Raw genomic sequence first — 23,786 nt, forward strand, 5'->3', positions numbered from 1 at the left:
TATCGGCGCTTTCACTTATATGTATGTGCAGATATTTGATCAAAACCAACCCCATTGACAATGCATACGCAAAATGCAGCATGCTCCAAAACTTGTCATGTCAACGCCGTCGACTAAGCTAGAAGAAACTTTTATCAAGGTATATAAATGTGTATGACAGCACACATAATATCGAGCCGATCCATATTATTGGACAGAAACTGTCCACTAGACCTAAACAATCATGGTAATGCTTTGTCCATGCTAATTGCTGTGCACTAGCTGTGCGTTGGCTTTTTTTATGTTAATTATTTTCGTTTGAAAAGGCTAGTTGCTTGACTTGCTCGTACATATTTTTTTCGTATATAAATGTCAAGTTACATTTTACTTAGAAAATAATTTGGATTAGATGGAACTAGGGTTAAACCAAGTTTAAGAAAATTGTAGAGTAAGCGGTCGGTTGTATAGTGCACTAATTAAGTAGCTGTGAGAATGAGATCAACTCAGAATTTCATGGAAAATTTTTCTACATCTTGCTAAATGGCATAGGCCCAAATACCACTCTCTTGGATAGTTGGATTTTCTTTCCCATTAACTCGCACTAAGACTCTTCCATATACCACTATTCACACTTTTATCATTCCATGTGGCATCACTTTTGCAATCCAACCCCTCCCCCCCCAAAAAAAACAAAAATTGATGTAGAGGATGAGGCAAAAAGACCAAAATATCCTTGAGACCAATTGTAATTAAGGTGCATGGTGGCGTCTATGTTGTTTCCTCCCTGGCGATGGCATCGTTGCCACCTTCTTTGAGCCAGTGCCCAGCAGGGAACACCACCGACTTCAACTACAATCCCTATTTGACACACGCCATCATGGCTTGAGGCCCACGTCCACGGGCGTAAATCATTGATATTATTCAGCTACCACTCAAGCGGAACTCGCTGACTCGCGAAAGTGTGAAATCATTGTCATGATTAATATTTGTGATGAGCAATTGGCTTTACAAAATGATTTAATCAACGAATTGGTTTGAAAAGATGTGTGGATGTTGGTGTGAGTGCGTGTGACTAATGTGGGTCAGGTTGTAATATCTGTGCCCAGGAACGGTTGTTTTGTCTGATTGTGTGCAGGTGACTTGAGGTCAGCCTTGGTCAATGGTGAGGACCGGGACTATGCTCATGGAGAAGCAGAAGTCTAGTACGGTCAGGATACCATGTGAGAAGGTAACTAGAGTTCGGATTCTTGGAGGTCAACTTCAGTCAACGGTGGGGATCGGGACTAAACTCAGGGAGGAGTTGAGATCCAGACGGTCAAGGATACCGGGTGACGAAGTTGGATACGAGATGGCATACGGTGGATGGACATCGTGTGGGAGAGATCTTCGCAACGGGTTTCACGAGGTGTGCGTGCAACGTCGGTGTTCGCAGAAGAAAATTGTGGAGTATTATATGGTTGCTACAGTACTTGAGGTACTGTAGCGGTGTTACTGTATTGTGCATATATGTGTACACTGTGGCGTGTATGCGTGTATGTGGATGCATGTACACGTGCATGTGGCTGCATGCATGTGTGTTGATCTGATAGGTTGGCTCGAGGCTGTGGCAAGCCGAGTCGGCTCAGGAGAACAGGAGGACGTGTCGCTGCTGTGACGGCGAGGAGAGTCCGACTTGTCTGTGGCCGGTGTGGCTGCAGGTTTTGGGAAATTGTAAAAGGTATGGAAATTGTGTATTGAGTCCTAGTGGAACTAGAAGTTCTACTCCTACTTTAAGTAGGAGGTTTTTTGGTATAAATAGAGAGGGAGCGTGAGGCTTCCCGGTATCGCTTTGAGAGCAATTGAGTTGATAGTTTAGTTAGGGTTTCGAGTTTAATCGAGATTTTTGTAAGGAGTGCTGTTGTTGCACTTTGTAAACACATAGAGAAGCAATAAAGTTGTCATTTACTTTGAGAGTTCTTCGATTTGTGTTTCTTCGGGTTCAGGCGGCAGGAAGGCGGTCTAATCGGCGGCGTGCGAGCGGTTCGACCGGCGGCAACAGGACTACGTCGAGATTTCCATCGATTTGAGGGTAACTTTTATTTCCGCTAAAAGTTTTTGGGTTTTTGGTTTTCCTTACCATTCACCCCCCTCTGGTAGGCTTAGTTTCTTGTGTTCGATCCTACAGAAAGTTACTGCTTCATTCCCCTTCTCCATCTCCATATTTGAGCAGAAGTGAGGGGAGAAGTCTCCAACAATTATTAGCCCTTAGAGAGCCGCTACTCCTACTTCAGCTCTCTGACTCGGCTCAGCCAACCTCGCTACCACCGGTGGTGAAGTGGAGGTCTTCCATGTCAACCCGCCATGGCATCACCAAGGTTGTGCCTATCAACGAGGAGGCACATGCATCATCGGTATCCCTTGTGCTTGGGCAGAGGTGCTTCGTCGACAATGACTTATTTGAGCACTCTGTGATGATGCGATGTGATCCACTTTCTCTCGAAGGAGCAATCGATCCAGACCAAGGGTTTCCTGCACTGCTCACCCGTGGCAGTGGGCACCCATATATTCGTCCTCCACCACATTCTTTCGCTCCTACCTCCCCCATCCTGATTTCTTCTCCTGTGCATACTCTGACATCGAGAGGATGTGGCAGTGACGCCACCATGTACCATACAGCTAGACCCAAGGGCATTTAGCTCGATCTTTTTGCCTCATCCTCCATGTAGAACAGGGGAAGAATTGTAAAAGTAATGCCACGTAGATGATTAAAGGGTAAATATTCTCCATACAGAAGAGTTTTAGTGGGGACCAGGTGTCAAAGGAAACGAAAGTCCAAGAAAGTGGTGGTAATTTTTTTTCGAGAAAAAGTGGTAGTATTTGGGTACATAACATTTCAGAAGATGGTAAATAGGAAATTGTCCCGAATTTCATAGAGCACAATCTCTACCAAACCCATTATAATAATCCAACATCTCTTCAGAATAATTGAAGTGTCAAGCTTGCAGGTCACAATAAATATGCGTTTGAGAGACTTAATTGGTTTGACTTTCGTCCCTAGACAGCTTAAGAAAAATAATCCGTGTTGATGCTTCAACCATATGCAGGTCGCATTTGTGTTTACGTACAACAAGGTGCCGCTCGCTCCACACTTACAACACACACGGTTCCGAGCTGTCCATGATCAAGCACGGTACCCGTCAATTTAGCATTCCATTTCATTCAGCACAAAACAACACTTTCACTTTGCAGAAACCATCTTTGTCGGTCCACCAAAAATAGTCCCGATGGCAATAAAAACCGGGACTAAAAATATTCCCGGTTCAAAAGGTTAGAGCTACTTTTTTATCTTTAGTCCCGGTAACTAAAGATTATTTTTAGTCCCGGTTAAAAAAACGGCAGGCGGTGTCAAACCCCTCCTTTATCTTTAGTCCCGGTTGGTAACATCTATTTATAGTCCGGGTTATTAAACAACCGGGAAAAGAGATTGGCATGCGCGGAGAGGACGAGGCGTGCGCGCAAGATCAAGGAGGAGGACACGCATGGATCAGTTAATAAGTTATATCTCCTTCTACTCCCTTACCTTTATCTCCTCTTCCTCTCCTCTCCTCACTCACCACATCTCTTCCTCTTCCTCCTCTGGATCCGCCCCCTCCCCTCTCCTCCCCACTTCTCAGGCGGCCTCGGGCGGCGGCGGCCTCGCGCGGCGGATCCAGGAGGGGAGGCGGCCGGGCGGCGGCAGTGGCCTCGCGCGGAGGGCCCCGCCCGACGGAGGCAGGCGGTGGAGACCAGTGCGGCTGCACATATTTTTTTTTTCTTTTTTCCTTCTCTGTGTTGAATGTGTGATTCGATCTGTGTTGAGAATGAACTATGTTGTTGTGAATGATTTTGAGAATGAACTATGTTGTTGTGAATGATTTGGGATGAACTATGTTGTTGTGAATGATTTCAGACGATGGGCGTGAGCTATATAAAATAGAAAAAAAAACTTAGTCCCGATTGGTGTTACCAAAGATATCGATCTTTAGTCCCAGATTCGTAGTCCCGGTTAGAAAATCAGGACTAAAGAGGGTTATCAACCAGGAGTACAAACCATTTCTACACCAGTGTTTATAAATTTTCAAACTTTCAAAACCTTCATATCAAACCTATATTTAAAATGGTAAAATCTGATATATCATCTCTCAAAAACGATCACGCTCGCGTTCGCCAAAAAAAAACGATCACGCTCACGAAAACAATCAACTTGGCAAATTCACCTTAACGAAATCCTTGTAAAAAAATATTAATAATGATGTCGGTCCAACCGGAGTGTTTTCGTAAGCCTGAAAGGAAGCATTTGAATAGTTTCCATGCATGTATCGCCTACCTGCCCATTTAATTTGATCATTTTTGCCAACGAACACATCACAGGTCAAACTGCTGCGTTGTAGTACGCTATCTAACAAACAGAAATCCAACGCGCATTCCGCGTTCGCCTGCCTCCCAACATGCATGCATTGCTCTCCAAACTAAACAAACTTGCAATCCAGAAGCCAATTAACCTTCTCCATCTATAAATACGCGTACACAAGAACACCACTTCATCACCTCCTCACAAAGCTAGCTAGCTCCATTGTTCGATCTCATCTCCCTTAGCTAGCTACTCGATCTTAACAGTGAGCTTCCATTACTGAGAAGCTTTGTGCATTCTTAGCTACTACCATGGCTAGGCTGGCTGCTCTGCTCGTCTCCTTAGCGATGCTCATGGCGGCGGTGACGGCAGCCCGGGTAGAAAGAGCGGGCGCCGGCTTCTACACACCGCCAAGCCCTTCCACCTGCGGCCTCAAGATCGGCTACTACCACGACAAGTGCCCGCACGCCGAGGCCATCGTCAAGGGCGTCGTCGCCGCCGCCCTCCACCGCGACCCCGGCGTCGGCGCCGGCCTCATCCGCATGCTCTTCCACGACTGCTTCGTCGAGGTACGTACGTACGTACATTCATGTGTACGATATGATTGCTCGTTTCTGATCATCTTTGTGGCCGCGTGCATGACACTTGACACGTCTACATCGCCATTGCCGACATGTGGGTGCAGGGATGTGATGCCTCCGTGCTGCTCGACCCGACGCCGGCCAACCCGCAGCCGGAGAAGCTCGCCCCGCCAAACAACCCCAGCCTCCGCGGCTTCGAGGTCATCGACGCCGCCAAGGACGCCGTCGAGGCGGCGTGCCCGGGCGTCGTCTCCTGCGCCGACATCGTCGCCTTCGCCGCGCGCGACGCCTCCTTCTTCCTCAGCGACAGCAGGGTGTCCTTCGACATTCCGTCGGGACGCCTCGACGGGCGCTACTCCAACGCGTCGCGCGCCCTCGACTTCCTCCCGCCGCCGACCTTCAACCTCGGTCAGCTCGTCGCCAACTTCGCCGCCAAGGGGCTCAGCGTCGAGGACATGGTGGTGCTCTCCGGCGCCCACACCATCGGCCTCTCACACTGCTCGTCCTTCGTCTCCGACCGCCTCGCCGTCGCCTCCGACATCGACCCGTCGTTCGCCGCTGTCCTACGAGCCCAATGCCCGGCGAGCCCGAGCTCGAGCAACGACCCGACGGTGGTGCAGGACGTGGTGACGCCCAACAAGCTGGACAACCAGTACTACAAGAACGTGCTCGCGCACAGGGCGCTCTTCACCTCCGACGCGTCGCTCCTGGCGTCGCCGGCGACGGCAAAGATGGTGGTGGACAACGCCAACATCCCCGGGTGGTGGGAGGACAGGTTCAAGACGGCCATGGTGAAGATGGCCGCCGTCGAGGTGAAGACCGGCAGCAACGGCGAAATCAGGAGACACTGCCGGGCTGTCAATTAACCAAGTTATCAACGTTTTCATGCTTTTATATCTATATATATGCTCCTTATCAGTTACATCTTGTTGTTGGATTCCTTATACATTGATTTCGTGTCAAATGTCAAATGTGACTTTGCGAGACGCCTGTACTATGATTGTATCATGTTTAGTTAAAAAAATAATAATGTTTACCAAGCAATTACATATATTGATTACTTCAAAAAAATAACACATATATTAATATTTCTGCTCTAGAGTGTCAATTTCAACAACTATATACTCCCTACATGTATGACATCGTTGACTTTTTTTATCAATGTTTGACCATACGTCTTATTTAAATTTTTTGTGTAAATATAAAAATATTTATGTCATGGTTGAAAAACATTTGATGATAAATTAAGTCATAATAAAATAAATAATAATTACATAAAGTTTTTGAATAAGACGAACGTTAGTCAAAAAAAAATCAACGATGTTATACATTATAATACGGAGGGAGCACTTCTGCTAGATCAACTAGATTGGATGCCCTCAACATTGGAGCAGAATGTTCTGACGACAGCACTAGATTGCAGAGGAACAATATACTACCTCCGTCCCAAAATAAGTGCAGCCGTAGATATCCGTGTCCAACGTTTGACCGTTCGTCTTATTTGAAAAATTTGTGAAAAAAATAAAAAAAAAATTAGTCACACATAAAGTACTATTCATGTTTTATCATCTAATAACAATAAAAATACTAATCATAAAAAATTTTCAAATAAGACGAACGATCAAACGTTGAACGTGAATAGTGCAAAACTGCACTTATACACTAATAACCCTACTAAACCCTGATAACAAATATAAACCTTTGTGCAAAAGGGTAGATCAAATTCCCTTAAGGGGATGTCCCTTGTTTCTTCCATGCCATTCAAATAATTATTTTTTTAAGAAGAAATTGACAACATAGATCAATGTTGTTCTAAATTTCCTCAACAAACGATGTTGTTCTAAATACAAGGTGAAATACAATGTTGTTTTTTTTTTATTTTTTTAGTTTTTATTTGCGAGTTTAAACTTCGGTATCTGTCAAGTGATATATATCACATATTGGTCTATGTTGCCCTTTTTTAAGAAAAAAAATTATAACTCTTTTAATGGTACGCAAGAAACAAGGGACATCACCTTAAGAAACAAAATGACTTTACTCGCCAACTTACTACTTAACACCACCGCAGTTCACCGACATTGAACTGTGGAGCGAGCGCGGCCGCGGGAGCGGGAGTGGAAACAGATGCTTCCTAGCTGTGGTGGCTAATGCCAAGAAGGCCACCACCAAACCCGAAATTAGGGTAATCGTACCTTGTCGCCGGAGCGTTGTGGGCAATGCTGGGATGGTGATCACTAATGGAAGCTTGAGCTTGAGCTTCAGACGGTGCCGGTGCCGCCATGTAGCTCTACGGCCAATCGATAGGGAAGCTGGGAATGGCATGCCGCCCTTCGTAGGAGTAACGCCTAAATGCGGGGTTGTGGTGTACAGAGGAGTAATTCTGGTTCATCATGCTCGCACCGCAGTAGCTGCTGCTGCCACTGCTCCCGTCTGACTATGTTTCTTGAGGCCATGGAATGGCGCCTCCTCCAGGTGGAATGACGAAGGTGGGCACCGGCGGCGTTGCTTGTGGCGGTAGATGCAAGAACGCCAACGCCGTAGTCAAGTATGGGACATCCAGCGGTAGTGTGGCGGCCATGGCTTGTTGCATCTGCATTGAGTAGTCTGTGTTGAAATTTAAGGGTAGATGATCATCGAGGAGTGTGAGCTATGTGTCCATGAAGACATCTCCTTGGGGATGGAGGTGCGATGGTTCTTCTGGCAACGGTGGCATTGGCAACGCCGGTGATCTCTTCTCGAGAAGGAGGTCAGCATTATTCTGGTTGGCATTTGTAGATTCCTATGGAGGATTGTTGCCTTTCTTCTTCTTCTTCTTCTTCTTCTTCCCCTTTCTCTCCTTGCCGCCCTTCTTAACACCGGTGGAGTTTTTGTTCTGCTCCTCCGCCGATGTATTACCTTCATTGCTGCCGGAATCAGGACTAGGTGCTTTCCTCTTCACTGCCTTCTCGTTGTTCTTGCCGCAGTTCTGCTTCTTCTGTATTGTCCATAGGGCTGGACGAAAGCCCGTGCCTCGTTAGCTCACTTGGCTTGTGCCTAACTCGGCTCGGCTCGGCTCGACTCGATATGGTTTTGTAATGAGCCGAGCTGACATTTTAGCTCGTTACACATAACGAGCCAGCTCGAGCCGGCTCGCGAGCTGCTCACGAGCTTAACGAGCTAGACAAATAGGGAGTAAAATCAGACTTTAGAAAATAGCAGGCCATAACCAGTGGCCCATCGCCCATCTTGGTGGCATGCCCAGACGGCCAGACCAAAATATAGAATATAAAAAACCCTAGACCGGTCAATGCCTCATCGATTCCTCTGCTCTCCCATCAGTCGTATCCTCTCTTCTTCCCGATCCAGATCCAAAGCGCCGCATCGAGCCGCCGCCCGTGCGCCACTCCCTCCAACCCACCCACGACACCGTCGAGTCTCCCATTCCGGCGGCAAGCATCGCGCTCCATTCCCTCCATCTCGTGGCGCTGTGTTCCACTCCCTCCATCCTACAACGTCGTTACTTGTTCCAGCGACCAGTGTCGAACTTGCTCGCTCGATGCCCATGGTCCATGGAGTAGGGAGAGCAGGTAGTGCTTGTGCCGCATGCACACGCTGCCACGCATCCATGTATGTATGCATGGATGGATGGAATTATGTTGCTTGATACTATGAATGTGAGTTTGTGAAGAAGTCTATTGCCCAATTTCTTGTTTGAATGGGGGACAGCCACATCCATACGAAGGATTTTTTTTTATGGGGCAATTGTGTTCTTGCCCTTACTTTCTATATCAATTGTGATTTTACCCCTGTTTTTTTAGGGTTTGTGGTTTTGCCCCTACTTTTTTGAAATGAAGTAACCGTCTGCCCTTGGTTTCGACGGTAGTTAGGTGGGCCTGTAATTTCCGAATTAAACGAAGGAAGAAAATGGTATTGTATTTTGTGAATGACCATAGTACCCTTGTTTCACTTAGGGTCAACCACTTGCTGGAAGACCGATTTCCCCAATCCAAAACCGTAGAGCGGCGGCGGCGGCGATGCGCGAGCACGGACTACCGGCAGCGCCAGCGCGCGGCAGGGAGGCGCGGCGGCCCCGTGGGCCAGCTTCCGCGGGGCCAGCGCGCGGCGGAGAGAAGCGGGGTCCTCGCGCGCGGGCAGGGAGGCGCGACGGCCTCGTGCACGCGCAGGGAGGCGCGGCGGCGGCCCCGCGGCCAGCGCGCAGGGAGGCGTAACGGCATCGGCGGCTCGTCGGCACGACGACGCGAGGCGGAGACGGCGGCTTCTCAACATGAGCACCAGGCAGCAGAAGCTCTTCACGGTGGGTACACGACCACCAGGACGCGGCGGTGGCTCGATGCGAGCATGAATGTGGGAGGTGTCATCGCGTCCTGCACATCGACGGCCTCCCCGGACACCGCCCGCGATGGCATCGGGAACGAAAGGAGTCGGCGGAGGAGTTCGATGGTGAGGACGTCGTCGGGCAGGCCGTGGTCACCGCGTGGCCAGCTCCGAACGGCGATACTCCTGGATTGTGCTCGATGAGTCCGTGGAGACGCATGCAGTGTGTTTGGCTGCTTGCACAGTCCTGCTATGAATTAAACAAGTTAGGCCTGCATGGTTGAGGTGGGCTGCTCCTAATTTCACTTGTAATATAAATGTTGTCCTGATCCCGTTTGTGATGAAATTGCAAGTGTCAAAATTTTGCCAAAATATTTGTTCTAGTTCGGCTCCGATTTAAATTATTTCACAAAATCTCAGTTCAAAATAATTGTAAGTTTCATATACAAAATAGGGGTAAAAGCACTACTCCCTCCGTTCCATAATATAAGGCGCAACTATTTTTTTCAGATGTTTCATAATATAACGCGTGCATGCATGTATGCAATTAATTAGTACCTCTTCTCCATTAAATTATTGTTTTTTAAAATCCTTCACCCTAAAGATCTCTAATTGTATTGGGTGCATGCATTTTATTTATTAAGGTAATACAAATTAGGAGGTGATAATAATTGTTTCTTGGTGTTTGGATTAAGGGTAGTTGTGCCTTATATTTTGGAATGTAGGGAGTAGTAAGCAAGGGTATGTATGTATTTTCATGTCCGACTTAACACCGTTAAACTGTCCATCCAAACCGGGGGTAAAACTTTCCTTCATTTCAAAAAAGCAGGGGCAAAAACACAAACCCTAAAAAACAAGGGGGTAAAATCACAATTGAACTTGAAAGTAGAGGTAAGAATGCAATAGCCCCTTATTTTATTGTGATATGTGAATATATGATGTTATAAGCATTTTTTTTCTTTGTTGTTGTTTTCGAATTTTATGAATTTTGTGTTGTTTTTGGATTTTTATGATAATATGATTTAGACAGAAGAGATGTTCCATTGAGCTCATCATGTTTAAAGTGCTGATTGCTAAACAAATGTTTTCAGAATATGTTCTTCCCTGTCTGCTATCTCTGAAGTGATGAAATGGTTGTATTAGCTTACGAGCTAAACGAGCTAGCTCGAGCCAACTCGAGCTAGCTGGCTCGTTAACCTACCGAGCCAGAGCGAGCCGAGCCGAGCCAAGCTAGCTCGATATCCATCCCTAATTGTCCGTAGCACCCACTCATCCAACTACAATGATCAAACAAAGAGATGTTATATGGTCTCTATCCCACTGTATAAGGTGTGGTCGTACTTGGAATGGGCGACGATAAAACTATTCTTTTGACATAATTTAGCTTTATCATCATATTAATGATTTGTAGCAACAAAATAGAAATCGAATTCATATATCAATCTAATGATATTAATGTTATCAAATAAAATTTAACTTAGTATTAGATTAGTTGTTAGTCAAATATTTCTATTTATAGAGTTCAATCTTAAAATAAGTGTGTGTCTCCTTCTGTGGAACAGAGGAGGCAATAAAATAGGAGAGTATTAAATTGACATCTTTTCATGCCAAACTATTTAATTAAACAATTGCTATTGAAACATTGTTCACAAATTTATATACTGTCAAACCGCGTGTTCTCAAAACCAATTTGACATTTTTAAATGTACAGACTATTTGACATTTTTAAATGTACAGACTATTTTTAATATATTGTTTGGGTTTGACATATTAGTAACAGAACAAAAACTTAGACCGGCCAATTTATGAAATAAACAATCATTTTTTGTGGAATTCAAATATTTTAAAATATCTAAAACTAGACAGTGATTCTACTATTGTAGAGTCTTTGGTAAAACACATCTCTACATCTAGTCACCAATGAGATGGAGATGTACTTGATAGTGTGGTGATAAGAGGTATGTGATTTTAACCATAAGTTCATGTATATGTTCAATACTTAACACGCTCACAATTTCTTTTTAAAATATTTGGAGGAACGTCTCTCCCTCCAAATCTCGTTTTTATCTATACACCAAAGGAATCCAATAGACGAGGGTGATCACCAACCTTATGGGTGTTTTTGTTCTGGACCTCTTCCAAGGATGCAACGCTCTCGTAACTCGTACAGTGTCCAGTCGGTCGGCTTGTTGTCATGGTTGGCATAGTACACGAGCGTCCTGACACGGCCGACCACCTCTCCATCTCCATCTCCTTCTCCGGCGCCGGCGGTGTAGATGATCCCGATAGAGCCGGTGGCCTTCTAGCTCCCATTGGGAATCCGGACCGGCCGCGTGCCAACGTTGTACTTCTTCTCCCTCTTGGTGAAGAAGAACCACCTGCCGTCGCCCCACTCCCTGTACTTTGCTGCACAATTAATTTTCATTAGGACCAAAGTTAGTTTAGAACAAGCGACCGGCAAATTAACTCAGATCAACCCAGAAGCAAAGACATATACACACGTACCTATGAGAAATCTGGATAGTCCATGTTATGCTGCTGCTCCATGTCCGTGAGATGATCGGGGCCCATGTTGTGGATATAGTACTATGTGAGATGATCGGGGCGTTGCTCGAGGAGATTGATGAAGATGGGTAGCAACGGTGGCAGGCCGGCGATCTTGTGGCGGAGGAAGTGAAGGACGAGGTCATCGTCCGTGGGCTGGAAGTGGAAAGCCAGGGGCAGCTTCAGCGCCAACTTGTTCTGAGCAGAGAACTCCATAGTATCTACGCATGCCGACGGAAAGCTCCGATCATCTGAATGAATCGGGAAAGATTCTTGGATCTGAAGCTACGAAACTGACTCTGTTCCTTCTTCCTGTTGTTTTTATGTGTGTATAGAGGCAGGGCTTGGGAACGTAATGGCGATAGACTTTGAGAAGAAAATTTGGAAGTAGAGACGCGAACTGCAGCTGCGTTGGGAAAAGCCGCTTCTTTTTCTCTTTGGGAGGAGACACGTTGCGGGCTTTGCAGCCCAACCCAAAAGGCTAAAATGCTGGCCTTTCACCGAAAGTGAGCCCAAAAAAAAAATGCAGCAGCGAAACAATGCCGACTCCCATCGGTGCGCACCGCGCGCCCCCGGCTACCTCCGCACCGCCGCCGCGCTCGCCGCCGTCGTCCAGAGCCTCCTCGACGAGCCCCGGCCCCGGCCGCGGCCCGGGTCCCAGACCCTCCACGCGCAGCTACTCGAGTCCGGCCTCCGCCCCACCGACGACCTCTCCGTCAAGCTCCTCCTCCTCCACCTCCGATGCGGCTCCCACCACAACGCGCGCGCGGTGTTCGACGGAATGCCGGCGCCGACCCACGCCGCGCACAACTACCTCGCCGCGGGGTACTCCCGCCTGGGCCTCCCCGAGGAGGCGCTCGGGATCGTGAGGCGGCTGGCGAGGTGCACGGGGAGGCTGAACGTGTTCGTGCTGTCGATGGCGCTCAAGCTGTCCGCGGCGCTGGCGCTGCCCCGCGCGGTGAGGGAGGTCCACGCCCGCGTGGTGAGGTCGGTCGTCGAGTCCGATGACGTCCTCTTCGCGGCGCTGGTGGACGCCTACGTGAAGAACGCGTCGCTTCGGTACGCGCGGCGGGTGTTCGACGTAATGCCGGTGCGGACCGTGGTGTCCTCGACGGCGTTGATCGTCGGGTGTATGAACGAAGGGCTGTACGAGGACGCTGAAGAGATATTCAACACGATGGACGAGAAGGACGTCGTGGTGTACAACGCCATGGTCGAAGGCTACAGCAAGACGGAGGAGACGGCAGAGAGCTCGATGGAGGTGTTCAAGTCGATGCATCGGGCGAGGTTCCGGCCGACCGTGTCGACGTTCGTGAGCGTTCTCGGCGCGTGCTCGCTCCTGTCCTCACCGGAGATCGGCGAGCAGGTGCACTGCCAGGTGATCAAGAGCAGCCTCTCCTCCGACATCAAGGCCGGGAGCGCGCTGCTCGACATGTACTCCAAGTGCGGCCGTGTCGACGACGGCCGGAGGATCTTCGACCGGATGGCGGAGCGGAACGTCATCACATGGACCTCGATGATCGACGGGTACGGCAAGAACGGCCTCTCCGACGAGGCTCTCCAGCTGTTCGAGCAGATGCTGCGGCGGCACGACGACGCCATCCGGCCGAACCACGCCACGTTCCTGAGCGCCCTGTCGGCGTGCGCGCGCGCCGGGCTGCTGTCCCGGGGCCAGGAGGTGTTCCAGAGCATGGAGCGCGAGCACGCGCTGAGGCCGCGGATGGAGCACTACGCGTGCATGGTGGACCTGCTCGGCAGGTTCGGCAGCGTCCGCCGCGCCCACGACTTCATCAGGGGGATGCCGGCGAGGCCCAGCTCCGACGTGTGGGCGGCGCTGCTCGGGGCGGCCACGCTGCACGGGGACGTGGAGACGGCCGGCCTCGCCGCGAGGGAGGTGTTCGAGCTCAGCCGCGCCGCCGGGAGGCAAAGGCCCGGCGCCTACATGGCGATGTCGAACACGCTCGCGGCGGCCGGGAAATGGGACGGCGTGCGTCAGGTCCGGGAGATGATGCGGCGGCGAGGGGTACTGAAAGACGCTGCCTGCAGCTGGGTTGGCTCCGAGTGAAAGTTCTCCATCCTTTTGGATGGTGTAATCATGTACATTAGCTAAAACATTCTATAAATTTTATTGTCTAGTCTTCTTCCTGCAAGCAAGCAATGGCCTGCTCGTATGTAATATTTTGAGCAGGTCGTATTCATTGTTTTTGTCGCAAATTTCTACCGTTTCAGATGCCATAGATGCAGAATTTAGCTAGAACTTTGGTATATTGAAATTTTGACTGGTAAAAGATCTCATCTCTATAATGCATTTATGCACACAACCAAAAGGCCGGGGAGTATACAAGCATCAGACGCGGGAATCTACTGACTTCATATCTAATACACCAGGGAATAAAATATACAGGCACTAAGAATTTTACAGCATGTCGTAGTATCTTATGACCGCAATTAAGCTACTCTGAAGAAACGAACTGAACTCCGCCTGCATGGAACTTGCAAGCACAGTCATCATAGACCTCTGATAATTTCTACCGACAGCAGTCTCCTGTTACTAATCTGGAAATTTTGAGCAGGCGGAGCAAGTCCTGGGATGTCGCGGATGTTCTTGTTATGTGGGTTGACAATCTGTTAAAAAAATAAAATATTGTGATTAATTGTTATTCAAGTTCAATCGTGGCATAGTAACAACAGTTAGTGGTATGATGCCTAAGAATTGCAAAAACGAAATAGAAGTTTGAACTCAATTGGCCAAAACAAAAGTGCCAGATATGTCATTTGTGTAAGCAGTTGGACAAGTAGCATTAACAACTAATCATAACTCGGTTTATAGTTAAAAAAATGTTTCAGAGCATTGTTTCACTCCTAAAGTAGTGAAGGACAAATAAGCAATATGCTATAAGAATTTTTCATCACCAATGAAATTTAGTTGTGTGTTTGATTGGATAATCCACTCATAATCCTCAGGAGATGGAAGTACATAGAAAAAACCTGAAGAACATACCTTAACAACAATAATTGCAATCACACCACAAACAATCAGAAAAAGCAATGCCATAATGCATTTGTCAGTTGCAACCTGCAAGGATTTCAAATTTCAGGTACTGCTGGACATGCAAAAGCACAAGCGCACGCAGAGGGAAGAGAGAGGGATGGGGGTACCTGACGGCCAATCTCTTTCACCAGCTGGCTAGCCTTCTTTAACGAAAAGTGAACAGTATCCAGCTCATTGCCAATTCTCTTCATTTGTTCTGTCTGTAAAGCAAAAGAGATTTGTTGTACTAGATTGCATACTAAACACACAAGTATACCAGATTGCCAAAACAGGCATGTCACAGGAAAATCTTGTATAGTATGTAATGTAGAAAAACTTACTTGCTGTGATAGCGCTGAAGCAGTTTGTGTTCCAGTTTCAATAGTTTGTGCCACAACCTACAAGAAAGATGTCCTGTAAATTTGACATGAAAGAACATTGACAAGAGTGAGTGTAGTTCGTAAAGCAACCATTTTTGAACGGTCAATAGCTTGATCAGTCTGAGTCATTTGTTCTCTTCCAGCATCCATCAGTTGTTGGTTTGTCATAGCTGCAAGTTTAGACAGGTGATTACATAAGAACTAACAGAGATATCTAGCTTTCCATAGTGTCATTGTCAGCGTGATAAGATCAATGAGCCAGCAAAACCCAGTAATAAGATTTTTAGTCTTGAAATAAATTCTTTTAGCTCCTCTTCAGTTTTTGAGAAACTTGTATCTTGCAACCTACCAGGCAAAATTAATCATCGTGAAGCGAAAAGGTATTTATGAATTATATAACACTATTGCCTTCAAATCAAACAAGATAAATACCATGCTTCATTTGCATTTCCATATAGTGGATGCTGTAATGTTACTTAACCAAACAGCTCAACCATGTTCGAAACTAATTGTTTTCTCTACTTTGTTGTTCAAAAGAAAATCTATAATATAGTCTACTTGTCATTATAGTATCAAAAGTTAAGAAATCGATCCATCACAATACTTTGTAATTTCATATACTCTCAACATGATTGCAAGCTCTGCATCTTATGCTCAGCAATCATAAGGCAATTATTACATTTAAGAAGATTATTAGCATGGCATTAACCACATTTGAAAAAGATTCACATGATTATTTTCACCTGATGCTATTTGGATGTTGTCCTCGGCAGCAGGTTCACTACTTCCAGCGCCCATATCAAAGAGCTCAACCCTCTTATTATTATTACCTAGGCTACTTTGATATCTGCAACAGATAGTTTGTGTTAGCATTACTAGAAGTAACAAAAGACATTACAGAAGAATATTGCAGGAGGTACGGATGTTATAAACAAGAGCATTTTTTTTCAGTTTAAGAAACTGGGTTTCCTCCCAATGGAATTGGTTATATATAATACAACAGAGACTAAACTAGAGGTTCTGTGAAACATATTTATTCATCAAGAGAACTTGCTGACTTACGTCTTCCTCAAGGTGACATAGGAATTCAACTCTTTGATCTGTACAGTTCATAAGAAACTTTTACATGAGTATGCACAGATGGGCTACAACAAATAGCATATCAAAGGGAGGTACCAACCATATATTGCTTTCTGTCATTTAGCTGCTTGTGGACCTCAGGAGGGTTGTTTGACTCCTCATCTTTCAATATACGATCAAACTCTTTGATCAAACTGGAAAGGACGTTTTAAAAACAGAATCAGTGTATATTCAACAAAGCGGAAACTCTCGTAAATCCAACAGATTACATCTTGTTGTCTGTTTAATTGTGAATTAAAAATAATAATATTAACACCGTATATCAACAAATTATGGTCTAGAGGGTCATACATTATGGAAAGACTTCCATGCTTTCATTTAGGAATAAAAGAAAGCTGAAAGGAGGAGCCTATGAATAGGAAAATAACAACAGTATAGGCATCAAAAAGAAAACAACAATTTCGGGATAGCAGACTGAAGAACGCTCAGCTTAACCTACCGCTTGCACTCCTTCATTTTTGCTGTGAGATCCTCCAGCTGTTTAGCTTGCCTACTTGAATCTTTAATCTTGTCCATCTTTTGAAATCCATTTCTGCAAAAAGAAAAAAAATAATAGGAAAATTAAAATTCCCTGCAAGATCAAGTTAGCAATTAATAAGGCAGGTAGTACAGAAATATTTCAAATGTGACCAATATAGATTCAAACATATGTCGCTATGGTCCAATGTTATCAAGAGTACAATTGACTTTGGACCAACTCGTACTGTGCAATTGTTAGGCATGCTCATAAGGTCAATACGTTAGTGCTTGAAACTTGTCCCTTGGGAAACTTGTAACTGTTTCATTGGAATTAAATACACTCAAAATAAGAATGGTTTCATCAAGAAAATATCATGTCCCACTGAATGCACTAAAGTTTGTTGTTTCAAGTTCCGACGGTACTCTTATATTTTAAATCTTTAGCTGCCATGGCCTCCCAGATGTGAATTTGAATTTGTTGATTTTAAGCATATTGATTTTTGGAATGTTTGACCGCGCAACCTATAAAGTGCCATATTAAAAAGGATGGAGTGCCCTCAAGATTCTGAAAAGCAGTAAGGTAGTATCTATGTGGTCACCCACCTTGCGGAAATCATGTGGCCTAACAGGCCACTTCTGCAGCCTAACTACCAACTATTCAGTTACAAGTTGAGTACTCATTCCTTATACAGCCTTATAGAGCCCTTTTTTTTCTTTTTTTGAAAAAAAAAGAATACTGAATTATACATCAGGCTGTCAAAAATATATGTTTGTCGGATACTCAAGCAGTCCAAAAAGTTCAATTTGCAAGGCGCGCATGTTATCAGACAATTTGGTATCTAAATGTTCCGAAAACAAGTCGAAGTATACTATCATTATCCAAATTCATTTAGTTAAAATCGTTGAAATCGCACCGGAGCAAACAATCTGACGATCGCTTGGGACAGATTAGGCATCCAGTTGGCTCAAAACAGGAGGGAGTAAAGAAGATAGAAACAACGATTGAACCAGCGTGGGTTGGCCTCAGCGCAGAGTTGTGTGTGCGCATATTAATAGTACTACTAGTAAGTACTGAACAGAAGAGAAGAGTAACAGTAACAGTAACAGGGGAGGGAGAGATGTGGCTCACTGGAGGGCGCGGAAGATGTCCTGGACCTCGCCGTCGATCTGCTCGAGCTCCGGGCTCATGGGCACGTCGCTCGCCATGGCCAAAGGCTTCCTCCCTCCTCCGAGACCGCCGCCCCCAAACCCTACTATAGTAGAACTCTACTCCAGCGGTGAAGCACCAACCACGTAGCTCAGGGTTCCATCGCGATCGGCCGCGGAGGGGAGGAAGGAGAAGCCGAACAGGGATTGGGGATTGGGAGGAGAGGAGGAGCCTAGGGCTTGGCTCCGAGTGGTGGCGTGGCGTATTAGCTGGGGTTTAGAATAGAATCCAATCTGCCGCAACACACAAAGCCAAGAAACGAGAGGAAAGGGGACGGGAAAAAAAAAACTGAAAGAAAGAAAGAAAGCGACGCGCTCAAGCAGCTTACGGTTGACAGCGAGGACTCTCAAGTCAGATAACGTTGTTAAACAACAAGAAGGTCGCAATCTATCAGAGTGTCAGGCCCAACTACCTGCTGTGCTGGCTGCTTATTCTTCTTCTGCTGCTGCGCCAATGGCATTTTTAGGCCCCCATTGAATCAAATAAAAAACCATATAAATTATAGAGGATTTTATCCTATAAGAAATAATCCTATAGATTCCTTTGAAACAAAGGATTAAAGGATTGTTCCTATGAAATGAATCTTACTAAAGCAATTTTGAAGGAAAATAAGCATGAGGTTTCACCATGTTTTCCTCTTCATGTGTCTAAGATTCCTTCCTGCGTTTTTCCTGTGTGCTAATCAAACAATAGTTTGGAGACTTTATTGTGTTTTAAAATCCATAGTAATCCAATAAATATGACATTTTATTTCTATGTTTTTTCTACTCCTATGTTTTTTTCCAATCCTGCGATTTAAGTGGGCCCTTAATTTTTCTTTCTTTCTTCTACTAATTACTCCGTTCCTACCGTTCCATTATATGTGGTAATATTTTGAGACGGAGAAAATAATCTTCTTCCGTACGAAGGGTTTTCACAAACTTGCATTTTAGGATTTTGCCTGTCTGAAACGTACTAAATGACTTTTTAGCCTTGAATAGTCAGCATAATTAATATTTTTGGTAACAACAACAATATCCCAAATCTCAACCTTACCCTTTATTTTGGATAATGCTCAACCTTACCCTTGAAAACACAAGCTAAATCCATTAGGCATGGAAGAAAAAGAAAAGAAACGGTTGAGGCCTTTCACAGCGCTCCACGGTGGATCGGTGCTACACCCTGCCACGCATGAGTTTCGCTGAGGTGGAGGGGGAGACCGCACCCACGCTTTGTACCTCGTCCCCACACATAGCGACGCAGTACCTGCCCTTCGACGCGAGCACGCGCGGCTAGGAGGAGGCGACGGCGTGTGCGGCGGAGTGGGAGGAGGCGCGGCGAGAGGAGGGCGAGGCGGAGAGACGAGAGGAATGGCTGGAATCGTCGAATGGATAGGGTCGACCCTCGCTCTAGGAGGGGTAGGTGAGGAAAATTTCTTTGCCCCTCCCGTGACCTCGCGCATTGTTGGGTAACGCCCACTGTGGGCTTGGTACTCTTCATCAGTGTCTCTATGCACATAATATATGGGTGCTTGCTCTGTGGGGTGAGTATCTTTGAGCTGTGACTTTGGGCTATGGGTATGGGCCCCATAGCTTGTAGTGCTATTGCCCTGATATGTTAGGGCTATTTTGGAACGTAAGAATCTAAAATTACTGAAATAGGAAAAAAATTGTATATCTTGGTCCATTGAATCCTGCGGCAGATAAAACCATAAAATTACTCAAAATAGTAGTAGATGTTTGGAATTTTTGAAAGAATTTGAAAAAAAATGAGGCCAGACCTCATGCTAGAAATCCTCTAAGGGCCCCTTTGATTTGTAGGAAAAATGTAGGAATTTTGGAGGATTTCAATCCTATGGAAAAAAATCCTATGAAGGCCTTTGAGACAAAGGATTGAATCATATCCAATCCTTTAAAATTCCTATGGAATGGGTAATCCTATGCACATTTTGGAGGAAAGTTAGCAAGAGGTCTAACCTTTTGGAACATTTCCTCTGAGTCTATCTCTCTCATCTGATTCCTGCGTTTTTCCTGTGGTCCAATCAAACGGCCATTCCTGTGTTTTTCCTGTGTTTTGCAATCCTCTGTTTTACAATTGTATTCCTGTCAGAATCCTGTGTTTTTCCTATTCCTCTGTTTTTTCATTCCTACGATTCAAAGGGGCCCTAAAATATGAAGGGTTTTTCCTATCCTAAGGCCCCCTTTGAATCGCAGGATTGAGAAAACGTAGTAATATGAAAAACATAGGATTTTGATAGGAATGTAAGTGTAAAACAGAGGATTGCAAAACGCAGGAAAAACACAGGAATGACCGTTTGATTGAACCACAGGAAAAACACATGAATTGGATGAGAGAGATAGACTCAAAGGAAAGTTAGCAAGAGGTTGAAACTCTTGCTAAATTTCCTCCAAAATCTCTATAAGATTGTCCATTCCATAGGAATTTCAAAGGATTGGATAGGATTCAATCCTTTGTTTCAAATGGCTTTATAGAAAATTTTCCTATAGAATTAAAATCCTCTAAAATTCCTATGTTTTTCCTCCAAATCAAAGGGGCCCTAAGAAGTTCTTTTGAATCAATCCTACAAGCCAATATATCATATGTAAGCTGGAAAAAAATCTCAAGAAAAAAAAGGAAAGGAGGGATAGAGTCGGGTGTAATGGGCCATATCTTATTTTTGGGCTCATAAAAGAACAGTCTCACCATTGGGCCTCCAATGATAAACCTCTTCTATCCGTTCGATTCCGTTCCGTCCCGGCGGCAGAACCGCTGCCACTCCGTCATGTTTGAGCCGGTGAGGGTGAAACACTAAGGAGATGTTTGGATGCTATACTAATTTTACCACTATTGACCATACTTTTATGCCATACTTACCTAAGTTGTGGCTTACAAATAGTGACCCGCACCTTAGCTAACAAAATAGGATTGTGCCACACTTTGTTGAGTTGATGACATATGGAGCCATAATGGATGAGAAGGAATCTTGCCACAAGTGTGACTATGAACGAAACAATAGACTAACTTGGTAAAACTTGCCTAACATGAGGTGCGGCAACCTCTGGAGTAAACCAAACAACCCCTAAGGTTTTTTTTTCTTTTTGAGGATGAAGCAGTTAAGTTTAGACGTGGTTATGTATGTTATCTATTTGATAGCCGTCATCTGGTTTATTTCTTTGACTATAAAATTCAGTTGTAACCCCAATGATCCTATTAAATTTGAATTGTTGCAGTTTTGCATTTCTGCTTTATGGCCATTCGACAATGAACCTATGATTTTGAGGAGCTTTTCTCCGTTTCAGTACAGCCATCTGAAGGGTGTCCTTGTTACAGGATACAAAGGGGCCATAGAGCAACCTGAATTTCTTGCACATATCGCGGAGCTATTAACTGTTGATACAGTCGAAGCACCGTGGAATGATATCTTTGGATACGTCATACGAATCAAGCATCAGCTTAGAGCACCATTTTCGTCAAATTGCAGCTAGTTACCTTCATGAAAGGCTTTCACCTGCAACAAAGCTTTGTGTTGTTAATTTCTTATTGTGTTTCTTAATTTCTTCTTCATTGGTGCACCTGCTATGCTGGACACATGGCTTCGACAGGCTTGGTGTTTCTTTGGGTTTTTGCCCAGTCAAAAAAATGACTCTGGATAATACCACTGGTTAGTCTTGAACATTTTGTGGGATTCTAATGATGAACATTTTGTACTCCGACACTAAACTCTACAAGAAGGTTACTTGATGGCAACTTAATTTTGTTTTTATATTTAAGCTATTGTTCATAGACAAGGAGACTCTAGAGAATGCTTTTATGCTCAAATTGTAGCATGTTTACCTGTCTATAGGCCAGCTTGAATTTCTTGTTCGTATCGCTGAAATTAAAAACACCCCTGGGCTGGAGTTATCAACTGTTGATACACTTCAAGCAATGTGGAATGATGCCTTTGGATATAATAAATCAAATATTAGCTCAGTGCATCACCATGCTCGTCAAGTCGCAGCTTACCTTCGCAAAAGACTTGCACCTACAATAAAACTTGTAATCAAATCCACTTTCTCCGAGACCTTGGATAGAGGAAAACCAGAATGTCCACAGCTAAAGTCATTCTCAACCCAAGACGCTAGGCATAGTTTCCATAAACTCCATATCATCAAGAAACTAGTACTAGAAACTAATCTTCCAATGCAAACGCCACTATTTTATACTTAAATTTAATGCTACTTATCTCACATGATGTCTTGGATGTTATGTATAAACCATGTCTTATTCAAGACATGGTTTCCTTCTCTTTCCTCATTTATTCACTTGCTACGTCATTTTTTATTCTATGTGGCAACTTATTTAATACTATGGACACCATCCTAGTCATTGGGTTAGGAATGACCTAACTGCCTCCTCCTCCTGCTGCTGAGGCAATGGCCCTTAATTTTGTACTACCTCCATCCTAGTTTAGTTGTCACTTTGACTTTTTCTTTGTAACATTTGACTATTCGTTTTATTTGAAAAATTAGTGCAAATATAAAAATTGATAAGTTATACTTAGAGTATTATTGATAACAAAGCAAATCACAAACAAAATAAATAATAATTTCATATATTTTTAATAAGAGAAATGATCAAAAGTTAAAAAAAAACTCAAAGTGACAAGTATTTTGGAACGGAGGTAGTATCTGACAATGAATTACCTGATTATTTGCTGATTTACTCAACCATGGAGTTTCACTTAATGCCTGATGATATTTGCTTTGTTTGTTCTTTGAGATGTGTATTGTTGCATTGGCCATATAATACTTGTCCAATTTGAACTATTGCAAATTATAATAACTAAAAATTGTGTACAAGTTTAAAAATGTATACCCATATAATTAATTTTAATTCTAGCAATTAATATTAAACTCGCTAAAACCAGAAGTTGACAGTTGACGCTTTATGTTCAACTTATTTATATAAATGTTCCTCTTCTAAATTTGTACAAAAGATGTACTAGATATGATAAAATAGCAATAAATTACAGAAAATAGCTTAAGAATTATCTAAGCTAATTAATTATTACGTGTTAAATACTCAATATACACAACAGTTATGTCGCGCAAACACCATGCGTCTTAAAAACCTACATGTATTTATCCAAATAATTAACATTCTGATATTACATATAAAATATAGGTCATAGTTACGTAAATGCGTGACTTAACAGGCTAGTTTTCTTGTGCAGTTTACTTGATGGCCACTTATTTTGTTTTTTTTAATTAGGCTGATTATTTCAAAAGAATGTTTTAAGTTGAAATTGAGTAACGAGAGAGCTATGTCTCGCTATGCAGACCTCGGTTGTCAGCCATAATCACGAATAGCGTCATAAAAAAGGAATGATTAGCTGCAATGTCACCCTCAGGAAAGAACTTTATCTATCTCCTGTTCTGAAAGAAATATGAAAGTGGAGCCTTTTTACAATGAAAGCACTAATTTTCACTATTTATGATCATACAAGTGTTTCAGCTAGCTGAGGTAAGTCAAGGGTCAATATATATATATATATATATATATATATATATATATATATATATATATATATATATATATATATATATATATATATATATATATATATATATATATATATATATATATATATATATATATATATATATATATATATATATATATATATATATATATATATATATATATATAAATTTTCATTCGGTCCGTGTCCCCGAATCTTGGCAACTAATGGTACACACGTACGCAGGCATAATCAAATATAGCGTTCATGTGAGTGGCCATGTGAAGTTATAGTTTGGCA

The 23,786-nt window shown here is 44.1% G+C and overlaps 3 protein-coding genes across 4 annotated transcripts; 2 read left to right on the forward strand and 1 right to left on the reverse strand.

Annotated features, from left to right (window-relative positions):
• Positions 1 to 4,546: 4,546 nt before the first annotated feature.
• Positions 4,547 to 5,980, forward strand: LOC4332929 (peroxidase 2). Its single transcript, XM_015773438.3, has 2 exons — positions 4,547 to 4,917; positions 5,034 to 5,980. Exons 1-2 carry the CDS (start codon positions 4,660 to 4,662, stop codon positions 5,793 to 5,795), a joined length of 1,020 nt encoding a protein of 339 aa, XP_015628924.1. The 5' UTR covers positions 4,547 to 4,659; the 3' UTR covers positions 5,796 to 5,980.
• Positions 5,981 to 12,295: 6,315 nt separating this feature from the next.
• LOC4332930 (pentatricopeptide repeat-containing protein At1g28690, mitochondrial) lies at positions 12,296 to 14,213 on the forward strand. Its single transcript, XM_015777840.3, has one exon. The coding sequence runs from the start codon at positions 12,311 to 12,313 to the stop codon at positions 13,850 to 13,852; it is 1,542 nt and encodes a 513-aa protein (XP_015633326.1). The 5' UTR covers positions 12,296 to 12,310; the 3' UTR covers positions 13,853 to 14,213.
• Positions 14,034 to 18,257, reverse strand: LOC4332931 (novel plant SNARE 13). 2 transcript variants are annotated; one of them, XM_015777842.3, is made up of 10 exons: positions 17,927 to 18,257; positions 16,778 to 16,870; positions 16,379 to 16,472; positions 16,261 to 16,298; positions 15,942 to 16,045; positions 15,289 to 15,368; positions 15,160 to 15,216; positions 14,947 to 15,039; positions 14,789 to 14,863; positions 14,034 to 14,412 (listed from the first exon to the last, which is right to left on the reverse strand). In XM_015777842.3, exons 1-10 carry the CDS (start codon positions 18,001 to 18,003, stop codon positions 14,296 to 14,298), a joined length of 828 nt encoding a protein of 275 aa, XP_015633328.1. In that variant the 5' UTR covers positions 18,004 to 18,257; the 3' UTR covers positions 14,034 to 14,295. The 2 variants fall into 2 exon arrangements, with proteins under 2 accessions (XP_015633328.1, XP_015633327.1); XM_015777841.3 differs by having other exon boundaries at positions 14,947 to 15,216.
• Positions 18,258 to 23,786: the final 5,529 nt, after the last annotated feature.

This window comes from Oryza sativa, chromosome 3 (genome assembly GCF_034140825.1).
Source record: "Oryza sativa Japonica Group chromosome 3, ASM3414082v1".
NCBI lineage: Eukaryota > Viridiplantae > Streptophyta > Magnoliopsida > Poales > Poaceae > Oryza > Oryza sativa.

What these genes read in the sequence shown, in the direction of transcription:
- LOC4332929 (XM_015773438.3), top strand. Translation starts at nt 4,660, where the DNA reads ATGGCTAGGCTGGCTGCTCTGCTCGTCTCCTTAGCGATGCTCATGGCG. An exon ending in TCCACGACTGCTTCGTCGAG is followed by an intron (nt 4,918 to 5,033) that starts GTACGTACGTAC and finishes ATGTGGGTGCAG; the next exon opens with GGATGTGATGCCTCCGTGCT.
- LOC4332930 (XM_015777840.3), top strand. Translation starts at nt 12,311, where the DNA reads ATGCAGCAGCGAAACAATGCCGACTCCCATCGGTGCGCACCGCGCGCC.
- LOC4332931 (XM_015777841.3), bottom strand. Translation starts at nt 18,003, where the DNA reads ATGGCGAGCGACGTGCCCATGAGCCCGGAGCTCGAGCAGATCGACGGC. An exon ending in AAAATGAAGGAGTGCAAGCG is followed by an intron (nt 16,473 to 16,777) that starts GTAGGTTAAGCT and finishes CGTCCTTTCCAG; the next exon opens with TTTGATCAAAGAGTTTGATC. An exon ending in TATGTCACCTTGAGGAAGAC is followed by an intron (nt 16,046 to 16,260) that starts GTAAGTCAGCAA and finishes TATCTGTTGCAG; the next exon opens with ATATCAAAGTAGCCTAGGTA.